The sequence below is a fragment of the Sphaeramia orbicularis genome, chromosome 7 (assembly GCF_902148855.1).
Source record: "Sphaeramia orbicularis chromosome 7, fSphaOr1.1, whole genome shotgun sequence".
Taxonomy (NCBI): domain Eukaryota; kingdom Metazoa; phylum Chordata; class Actinopteri; order Kurtiformes; family Apogonidae; genus Sphaeramia; species Sphaeramia orbicularis.
Genome location: NC_043963.1, coordinates 33,978,917 through 33,990,192, shown reverse-complemented (window position 1 = coordinate 33,990,192; position 11,276 = coordinate 33,978,917). Strand labels below are relative to the sequence as shown.

Genomic DNA, 11,276 nt, shown 5'->3' with positions numbered 1-11,276 from the left:
GATGTACTTTTAACTTCGGGTATCACACGGTAGGAAGGATGCAGATAAGAACATGCCTGTGTTGTGTCAGTGGCAGCGTGCCATGTATCTGTGTGTGTGTGTGTGTGTGTGTGTGTGTGTGTGTGTGTGTGTGTTGTGTGTGTATCTGTGTGTGTGTGTGTGTTGTGTGTGTATCTCTCTGTGTGTGTGTGTGTTGTGTGTGTGTGTGTGTGTGTTGTGTGTGTATCTGTGTGTGTGTGTGTGTGTGTGTTGTGTGTGTATCTCTGTGTGTGTGTGTGTGTGTGTGTGTGTGTGTGTGTGTGTGTGTGTGTGTGTATGTGTTTGTATGAATCATTGTGAACAACTGTGCCTTTATCTGGGCCCGTTTGGCGCTGCAACTCACAGCGGCCTTTTTTGGGAATGGTGATAATGAGAGTACAAGCTATCTAAAAAGTTATTTATAACACAACAAGAGATCTAAAACACGCTGTCCCACCACACAGTCCTCTTTACCCTCTGAGACTCTCCATCACCTTCCTGTTAGTGAATTGAGGACTGGTCATCTTTATTTTCCATCATCCAAACTCATCTTCTGGTAAGTTTCACTGATTAAAACGACTTTGAAAAGGAAAGTGAAGAGAAATGCATTGACTCACTGCAAAAATCCAAATCTTACCAAGTGTATTTTTCTCATTTCTAGTTGAAATATCTCATCGCACTTAAAATAAGACATAATCACCTACAGAGTAACTTTTCGGTGAGATATAAGAACTTATTTTTAGACAATAGATCTTGAAAATCTTATTTCAAGAAATCTTACTTAGATAATTTTCACTTGTTCTATTGGCAGATTTTTTTGCTTGAATTAAGCAAAAAAAAAAAAATTGAATGAGTCAAATAATTCTGCCAATGGAACAAGTGAAAATGATGGTTGATTAATTCAATTTTTATTTTTTTTTTTTTTGCTTAATTCAAGCAAAAAAAAAAAAAAAAAATCTGCCAATGGAACAAGTGAAAATGATCCTGGTCAGATTTCTTGAAATAAGATTTCAAGATCTATTGCCTAAAAATAAGTTCGTCTCTTTCACTGAAAAGTTCCTCTTTAGGTGATTATGTCTTATTTTAAGTGTGATGAGATATTTTGACAAGAAATGAGAGAAATACACTTGGTAAGATTTAGATTTTTGCAGTGCTTCTGTTCCTTATTAATTTTTTTTTTTTTTTTCATTCTAAAGTTTGGATTTGCTGCTGCACACCTGAACATTCACTAAAATGTCAGACAACGAGGAAGTGGTGGAGGAGTATGAAGAGTAGGTTTTTTTTTTTTTTTTTTGCAATACAAACACACAAGTTCTGTCTTTCCAACATATAGAACATCTTGTTATATTTATGAAATGCGATGACAGATTGCTTTGTATTTGTGCTCTGGACCAGAAAAGTAAAGTCCTGATGTATTTGTTCTTTACAGGGAGGTGGAAGGTAAGAAATACCATCATGACTCACAGTATACAGTATTTTTTTTGAGTGTCAAAAGATGTTATCTACTGTCAAAACAGCTTAAGACACTGCATGTTCCCTTATACATATATGTGCTATAAAGGAATGTACTGACACAAGTGGGAATGTCATACATAAAAACGTGTTATTAGAATAAGTTTCAGCCTACACCCTTAGCTTACAGTTTCCATAGCTTTAGGTGAAAACTATTAATATGTAACATGCTGTAAATGAGCTTAAACAACAGAGTGTTGACATTCCTTTCTAATGTTAAAGCCTTTTAATAACATAGGACAGACTAAGAGAAAAGATGAATGATGGAAGCATTACTTGAACTGTATTTAGCATTAGCAGTGCATTATTATATATTAAATCCACTGGTATTAAAGGCTGTTTGTATAGTAAGTTGATGACACTGTACAAACACCCTTTAATTCCAGTCTAGCAGCTTGATAAAATTTCCTACTTTTCTTTTGTATAATAATAGCAGCAGTGGTTTGCAGTTTAAATGTTGCTTTTATTCAGTGTGTATTTGTTGTTATGTGATTTAATGCATGTGTTTCTTCTCTGTGTACGTCCTGTGTTGTGTTAATTCAGAGGACGAAGCGGCTGAAGGTATGAGGGCTGGTGAACTTTTGTAGTACAGCTTTTTGGGATGCATTTGCACTGCACATGTACTCGTGGTTAAAACACTTGCTGTAGTGACACAGCTGTGACATTTAACAGCGATTATAGTTCAGTCACGTCGTGCTTGATCTCATCATGCCTTGAACTCTTTCTTTCTCTCATCATTTATTCCCTCCAACCTGTCTACCTTTATACGCCGCTGGCTGCTATATGCGAGCTCGCTCTACTAACCAGCCCTGTGCTTTGCTCAGCAGGAGATCAGGGGGTAGAGGAGGAGGAAGAGGTGGAGGAGCAGGAGGAGGCAGTGGAAGGTACTGCTTTGAGCTTTAATCATACTTTTGGAAATACTCCATAGTCAGTAAAAGCTGCTCTTGGGGAAATATTGACTGCAATGTGGTGTCACAGAAGACATGAAGTTAACCCTCAAAAACCTAAACAGCCCCCAGCGACCAAAACTATCTACTGATCTAAAATATTTAACCTGTAAAGACCTTGTGCAACTTTTATGGCAGATCCTAAAGGGATTTTTGTCTCTTTTTAACCTGTCTCAAAAGATTTATCACCATTTATCATGACATTATCCTCTGTATTTTGCATTATTCAGTGTAAATAATTTTTCCCTTTATTTAATTCACTGATCATGTAGATCAGGGGTGTCAAACATGCGGCCCGGGGGCCAAAACCAGCCCGCCAAAGGTTCCAGTCCGGCCCGTGAGATGAATTTGCAAAAATTACAGCTCAGATATTAACAATCAAGGATGTTGAACTCGTTTTAGTTCAGGTTCCACATACAGGACAATGTGATCTCAACTAAAATAATAGCATAATAACCTATAAATAATGACTCCAAATTTTCTTAGTTTATTGCGAAAAACATAATACTACATTACACCTATAAATAATGACAACTCCATATTTTTTTCCTTTGTTTAAGTGTAAAAACTTACATTAAATTATGAAAATATTAACATTTACAGGGTGGGGAAGCAAAATTTACAATATTTTGAGGCAGGGATTGAAAGACAGTGTATGACCAATTAGTTTATTGAAAGTCATGAGAATTTATTTGCCACAAGAAAATGTACATAATAGAAAATGTTTTTATTCTATGTGTCCTCCTTCTTTCTCAATAACTGCCTTCACACGCTTCCTGAAACGTGTGCAAGTGTTCCTCAAATATTCGGGTGACAACTTCTCCCATTTTTCTTTAATAGTATCTTCCAGACTTTCTCGTAATAGTTTTGCTCATAGTCATTCTCTTCTTTCCATTATAAACAGTCTTTATGGACACACCAGCTATTTTTGAAATCTCCTTTGGTGTGACGAGTGCATTCAGCAAATCACACACTCTTTGACGTTTGCTTTCCTGATTACTCATATGGGCAAAAGTTTCTGAAAAGGTATGGATAATAGTGTTAGGTATGATTATGACATCAATATATGTTTGGTTTCAAAACAATTGACATAGTGCCTGCTGAGAAAAAACAACTAAATGTTCATTGTAAATTTTGCTTCCCCACCCTGTACAAACTATCCTTTAACAACAAAATATGAAAAACCTGAAATTTTGTGAGGAAAATTTTAACATTATACTTCCTGTTATTAAATATTTTGTGCCTTTGTAGATCCAATTCATAATATGCATGTATAAATGGTAAGTTGAGGTGTAATATAGTTAAAATTGCACTCAGTTTTTTCAGGTTATTCACATCATTTTTGTTTGGATAGTTTGTAAATGTACATATTTTCATAATTTAATTTTGATTGCACTTAAACAAAGAGAAAAATTTGGAGTCGTCATTATTTACAAGTTATTATTATGCTATTGTTTTACTGGTCCGGCTCACTTGAGATCAATTTGGGCTTAATGTGGCCCCTGAGCTAAAATGAGTTTGACACCCCTGATGTAGATGTTCATGAAAACTCAGAGTCGATTCAAAGGTTACTACATAAAAACAAAGAAAACTGAAAAATTGACTTTTTCAGCAAAATATATCATTAACTGAACATAAAAACAAGCTTCAAAAACAACTGTCATTGATCAAATTCCATGGGTTTTACCGGGGAATTAATGTTGTAGAACATGGGTCGGCAACCCTTGCAATCTAAAGAGTCATTTTAGGACAGAAAAAGAAAAACTAAACTGTCTGGAGCCAAAAGAAACCCTTACACCTTTCATCAAACTAGTGACTGTTTAAGAAGCTCTTTAGGATTAGTTTGTACAGAATATGTGGAGAATAAATAAAAGTTTCAGTGCATTTATAGAACAAAAAGAAATGACAAAATAAAAAAAAAAAAAAAAAAAAAAAAAAAACAGTGATATTTGTCATTATTTTTGTTTGATGCAAAAATCAACTGGTAAGTGAAGGTTTTCTTTGCAAAGGAGAATACAGATAAATACCTTCAGCGTTATAAAATTAAAAGTAGTCTACTTTTGCTACTTTTACTATTTTTAGGAGTAGAGTCTACATTTTTACAACTGCATGATATCAGAATCACTTTATTGCTCTGGCAAAATGTGTACCAAAAAAAAAAAAGTGTTATTCATTTCCATATGTTTTTGACAAAGCAACATTAAGCCACTGGAAAAGGGCTCAAGAGCCATATGTGGCCCCAGAGCCACAGGTTGCCTACCCCCTGTTGTAGAAGATGACGGTGTTTCCACGTTCAATACAGAGCCTCTGAACGTCCAAATGGGTCATATCTGATGACCCCGAAAAGATAAAAACTGCATTTTACACTAATTATTTACATGGATTGATAGGATTAGCGGATCAACAGGTATGAAACATTAGAGATGAGTTGGTGCTTTTGGTGACCAGAGGCTTTGTGGGTCTTTAGGAGTTAATAACTTTAGAGACACTACTCCTGTCAATACATGTAGATGATTCATGTCAAATGCAGTTTCTCAGCTTTTTATTGACATCAAATATGACCCATTTTGACGTTCAGACACTCCAGAGTGAATATGGAAACACCGTCATCTCCTGAAACACTGATTCACCAAAAAAAAAAAAAAAATGTAGTTTGACAATTGGCAGTGGTTGTAGACACTTATTTTGTGCTCATTATATTTGGCCAAAATTCTCAGTATTTTTTCAGTTTTCCTTGTTTTTTATATAATAACTTTTTTATTGGTATTATTATTACTTAACCTTTATTTAACTAAGATAAACAATAACTTACTGAGATTAAAAACTTGTTTTGGAAGAGTGTCCTGGCCAAGACAGCAGCAGAAGTTACACAAAATAGAAACCACAGCCATACATCGACGCTAAAGATATACATAAAACACATAATAAAAGTCAGTCAAAAACCTTACATGAATCACTTAACTAAGAACAAACATATAAAGCACCATCAATAATTAAAAGATACAACAATGTTCCTTAAAAGCATCTCAAAACAATTTGATTCAATCAATTAGAAAAACATCTACATCCAAATTTATCTTTTTCCCATTCGTTTAGAATGACTTAGAATGTATTTAAAAAGACCACTTCCTTCAGTTTTATCTCATGTAAAAAAAATCTAAAAGCTTTCTTTTCCAGTTCTGTTCTGACTTTTGGAACTCGTAGAGATGTAGCCACGTAAAAATAATGGAAGCAGAATTTAGTCTGAGCTTTTATGAACATCTAAATATTCAGTAAATTAAATGTAGGAAAATACCTGATTTTTACTGAAATATGTAAAATGCAGAGGATATTATGATAAATGCTGATAAATTACTTAGTAAAGGATAAAAGTAGTCAAAAATTCATTTGGAGGTCACCATAAAACTAGCTGTGGGTCTGTAGGGGTTAATATGAATCCAGATAAATTAGCACCATTCCTCATCCAACAGAAGCGTGAGCTCTGCTTTTCAAAGCTTCAGTTACTCTAACATTGCCTGAATCCACAAGATCAGCCTCTTTTTGCTGCCAGTCATGGAGATATTTCTCACCTGATGAGATCATTTACTCTATTTGGGGCTGCGTTGTGTTCCCAGGTTCCTAAATCCTGTTCAAACTGTTCTCGAACATGTGGGCGCTGTTTGTTTTTAACCCATAAAAACCCAGTGCTAATTTTGTAGCAGTTCCCAAATGAGTTTTTCTCTCTATTGAATTTTTCTTAAACGATTTATTGCCATTTATTTTAATATCATCCTCAGTATTTTGCATTTTTCCTGCAAATCCTGTATTTTTTAAATATTTGATTTCCTATACTTATACTCATGAAAACTCAGGGTAAATTCAAAGGTTATTATATCAAAACACAGAAAACTGAACAAAAAGTGACTTTTTCAGCAAAGATATTAAAAACTCCATCCACTGTCATTGATCCAACTCCATGGGTTTTGCTGGTGAATCAATGTTGTAGAAGATGACGGTGTTTCCATGGTAACTACAGAGCCTCTGAACGTCCAAATGGGTCATATCTGATGACCATGAAATGATGACAAACTGTATTTTACACCAATCATTTGAACATATTACTAGGTTTAGTGGTTCATTATGGGTTAATGTTGTTTTATGGCTGCTGGAGTCAGGAGTGAGAGCATTAAGTGTCATCCTGTCTATCTGATGCAAAATATTTGCACACACACGCAGACACATTCCACTGTGGCAGCCCGAAGTGAGCACTTGATGACTCTCAACACCTTATCACTCCTGTCTATTCTCGTCTGGAACATAGTTTCATTTAACCTCTAAAGCAAAACAATGCAATAAAAGCATATTTAAAAAATGGTCCAAATTTTTTTAAAAATCCAAATAGTCTCCAGTACAAGCAATAATTAAATAACCTAGAATGCCTCTTTATACCCTTATTTTTCATAACCTTTTAGCAAATGCAATCAGAATATAATCACATTTTTGGAAAAACAATGTAGGAAAACATGTATTAGAGCACCTTCTCTCAAGTAAGGTCTAAATGGAGGAAGTGGATATTATTGTTCACAGGTAAAATATCTAAGCACAAATACACTGTTGCCCATAAAGTTGGAATAATTTTGTTCTTCAAACACATTTCTCTTTTTATTTCTTTTATACACATCAGTAATCACCTTTGAGCAGGTACAATGATTCCATACTGAATCCCAGTTACACTTAATCTATCAAGCATAAATAACATTATCACAATCATTTCATGAGAGGATTTGAAAAATATTGTAGTCCAACTTCAATTTTACCATTGATATGTAACATCTGAATTTTTGGACATTAATCAAATGTTCAATATTTAAGGATTATAATGTAAAATCTAAATGTCACATTACTGATGCATATATATATATATATATATATATATATATATATATATATATATATATATATATATATATATATGTATATATATATATATATATATATATATATATATATATATACATATATATATATATTTATATATATATATTTATATATATATATATATTTAAATTTTGACTTACTTACATATTGTTAGCCTCATAGCACAATAGCCTAAGTCATATTTTTGATCAAACTGTAATATCTGCATAAAACAAAGCAGCAGTGTTAAGAGAATAAAGTTATGCAGATATCACAATTTGGCAAAAAATATGACTTAACCCATAAGGACCCAGTGTGACGTTTGTGTCAGTTCCCAAATAAATTTTCCTCTATATTTAACCGTCCTTATGTGATTTATCAGCATTTATTGTAGTGTTATATTTTGTATTTTGTGTTTTGTTTTGTTTTTTTCAGTGAAAATCAGGCATTTTCCTGCATTTAATTCATTGATTATGTAGATGTTCATAAAAGCTAAGAGTAAAGTTGAGGGTTATTATATCAGAAAAACACAGAAAACTGAAGAAAAAGTGACTTTTTCAGTCAAGTCTATCATTAACTTATCATAAACCAAGTGTTTACTTCCGCTGTCACTGATCCAACTCCATGGGTTTTACTGGTGAATCAGTGTTGTAAAAGATGATGGTGTTTCTATGGTAACCACGGAGCCTCTGAAAGTCCAAATGGGTCATATGTGAAGACCATGAAAAGATGACAAACTGTATTTTACACCAATTATTTACATGGATTAGTGGATCAGCAGGGATTAAACAGTTTATATCAGTAGATGATTTTGGTAGATGGTGGATGTTTGAGTCTTTATGGGTTAAGCAGTTATGCTATAAGGCTAACAATATGTTTTGTTACTTGCGTATTGTTAGTATTATGGAATGGAAATAGAACAAGTCTGTGTCAGTGAAATAATTTTGTTGCGTACATGTATGTAACAGAAATGTATATAAAAAAAATTTCATATATTCATATTTAAAAGGGACTGAAACTCGACTGTGTGAGTCCAACAAAGCAAGAAACAACCAAAACTGAAACATCATTTAGAACTGAATGCAGTTTCAATGACACGTGATACAAAAAATGTAATTGTGAATGTGAGTGTGTCTATGTAATTGTCTTAAAAGTTAGGCCTTTAGATCTTACACGACCCTGACTGCACGGATGATAATGTACCCAGTTTTAATTCTATAAAAGTGGCTCATGCATGACTATTGGACCTATATATATGGGTTTTTTTGAAAAGTACATTACATAAGTCATCTTATACCAAATATAAAATAAATAATGATAATTAATGCTGAAATATAAAGCACAATAAACACATTGATATAATAATTTGATTGTCAATCATCTTGTTTAAGCTTTGGTAACATTTTAAGAACATTTCTATTTTATATTATTCAAAATGAGTTTATTTGAGTAGCTAAGTAACTATTTTTGTTGATGAAAAGTTCATTTATTAATTAATGACCTATTTATTTTTCTTATCAATGAAAGAGGGCACTTTTCAGTTTATATTTTGCACACAAAATTTACTTTTAAAACATTTTATATATTTTTTATATATTACAGTTAAATATATGTTGTTTGTTTACAAAGTTTTGAAAATATGAACAGACATCTTAGACACAGGAACACATTTTTTCAATCAAAAATGGTGAAGCGAGAGTTTGGGGTACTTGGTTAAAAAAAATATATATATATTTCAGGGGGTACTCCACTGTAAAAAGTTTGAGAACCACTGTGTTAGAGGATGGATATCATGTATTTAAACATCCTTGAAATGTCTGTAGTGTCACACATAAGCATGAAAAAGACACTTGTCTGCATGGATTAAAAAAAACAACAGCAAATAGAACAAATAACGATTACAGCATACAAAAGGTTTCATTTCACGTAAATTGTTCCACTCTGAGCAAAGAGGTGGTTTCCAGTCTCTGGTGATGGTTTAGTTAAAACTTGTTCATTTCATAATCTTTGAGGTTATGCTTTCTATTTCAGTCTTTTTTTTTTTTTTTTTCTACTTAACGGTTCCCAGTCTACGTTAGCCTTGGGCTGTCCAGTGTTAAAGAAAGTCAAGAAATTCCAGTTTCTGCCCTTGAATCTGTTCCAAAATTTAGTGGGTTCGTCCTTGGCCCATGTATCCCTTCACTAAGTTTCATGTGCAGTAACTGTTGTGCAACTCAACTGGCAGGAAGACGACACACTGTCTGTGGTGAAAGTGAATTTTAGGTTTACCACATATCTGTTCTGTGCATTCCTGTTTTGTTTTTTTTTTTAATTCTTTGTTTATTTGGAAAAGCAATTATTACACAGCTTCCTTATGGGTACAATTCAATTTCCACATTTCAAATGGAAAAAAGATGCTAATCCAAGATTTTAGTCACATATAGAACATATAATATAAATAAAGAGGGGGAAAAAAGAAGAAAAAAAAAAGGGGGGGGGGGCTTACTCCACTACTGCATCAACATGATAAGACACATTAAGGTGTGTATGTTTACATTAACCTAAAACAGAAATGCATATCATATAAATGTATTCACATCGCCAATGTATTCATTTCACATCCATTACAAATTTAACATAGTTTGTCCATTTTGACCAAATAGTGAAAAAACATTCCTTTTGACCCTTAAAACAAAATGTCAGCTTCTCCAGAATGTAAATGTCCTGTACGATGTCGATCCATTCTTCCATTGTGGGTGCTTCAGGCTTTAACCATTTTCTAGTGATAGTCTTTTTACTTGCTGCCAAAAGCATTGCATTCCTGTTTTTAATAACATAAATATAACAAAAGGTCATGGATAGGGGACAGTAATAACTCTGTCATAGCACGGAGTAAGTATCCCACCCTGGGACTGTTGTGGTTTACACTGAACTGCCAACGTCCTTCTTTACCAGAGCCCCCTCAGGATGAAGACAAACCTGCTGCAGAGGAAGAGGAGGAGGCCAACGATGAGGAAGGTGAGCAGTGGAAACCATCAGTCAGTAGGTTTTCAGGAAACAGTGTGTGATTATTATCAGACAGAAAACACTGAGGCGTTGTGTCGTTGAGTATGTCTCAGTAACACCACAGCGGTGATGATTAACTTCTCCCCAAATCTAAACTATCAGTCACAGCGACGGGAAAATGACCTGTTATCTCAGTCTCACCTCACTTTGGTATGTGACAGGCTGCACTTACTTCCTAACTTGCAGCCAGTGTTTTCTTCTCCTTCTCTCTGTCATTTCTTAGTCACACAGACAGAATCTGGGTGAGAGTAAAGTCAACCCTCCCAACCCTAAGGCTTCTCTGGTGCTTATTAATCAGAATTAGGTACTGTCTGTTGTACTTAACCAGCGGTATTTAGACGTCTCTTTTGTTCACAGCGTTAAAAGGGAGGGATGCTGGTTGGATTTATTCTTATCGTTCTGTCTCGTCTATGGTTCTAAATAAGCACACGCCCAATGAGGGACTGAATGGTCACACCCACGGGAGAAACAGGCTTCACATTACATTAGAAAGGTTTTAGTCCTGTCCCTGTTGGATTTTTTAATATGCATAAATGCCAAGTGTATTTGAATATTTTTTTTCTTAGTTTGAGTAATGTGTTATTAATTATAAATGTTGTATTGAAAAACTTCTATTATGTTTGTCTGTGTTTGATTTAGATAGACAGACAGACAGATAGATAGATAGATAGATAGATAGATAGATAGATAGATAGATAGATAGATAGATAGATAGATAGATAGATAGATAGATAGATAGATAGATAGATACTGAAACAAGTACAACGGAGGACCCAAGTGCAGTTTAAGGTGCTCGGTGAGCACAGTCTTTATTAGGAAGCAGACAAGCAACCGACAAGGGACAGACAACAGGTTAAC

The 11,276-nt window shown here is 34.0% G+C and overlaps 1 protein-coding gene across 1 annotated transcript in view; it reads left to right on the top strand.

The window, feature by feature from the left end:
- The first annotated feature begins 408 nt into the window (after positions 1-408).
- Positions 409-11,276, top strand: part of tnnt2a (troponin T type 2a (cardiac)) — a 29,957-nt gene continuing 19,089 nt past the window's right edge. The window contains exons 1-5 of the mRNA XM_030139515.1: positions 409-574; positions 1,215-1,289; positions 1,448-1,458; positions 2,074-2,091; positions 10,308-10,370. Of these exons, the coding sequence (XP_029995375.1) occupies positions 1,252-1,289; positions 1,448-1,458; positions 2,074-2,091; positions 10,308-10,370 (130 nt within the window). The 5' untranslated portion in view covers positions 409-574; positions 1,215-1,251. The remainder of the gene's footprint in view (positions 575-1,214; positions 1,290-1,447; positions 1,459-2,073; positions 2,092-10,307; positions 10,371-11,276) is intronic.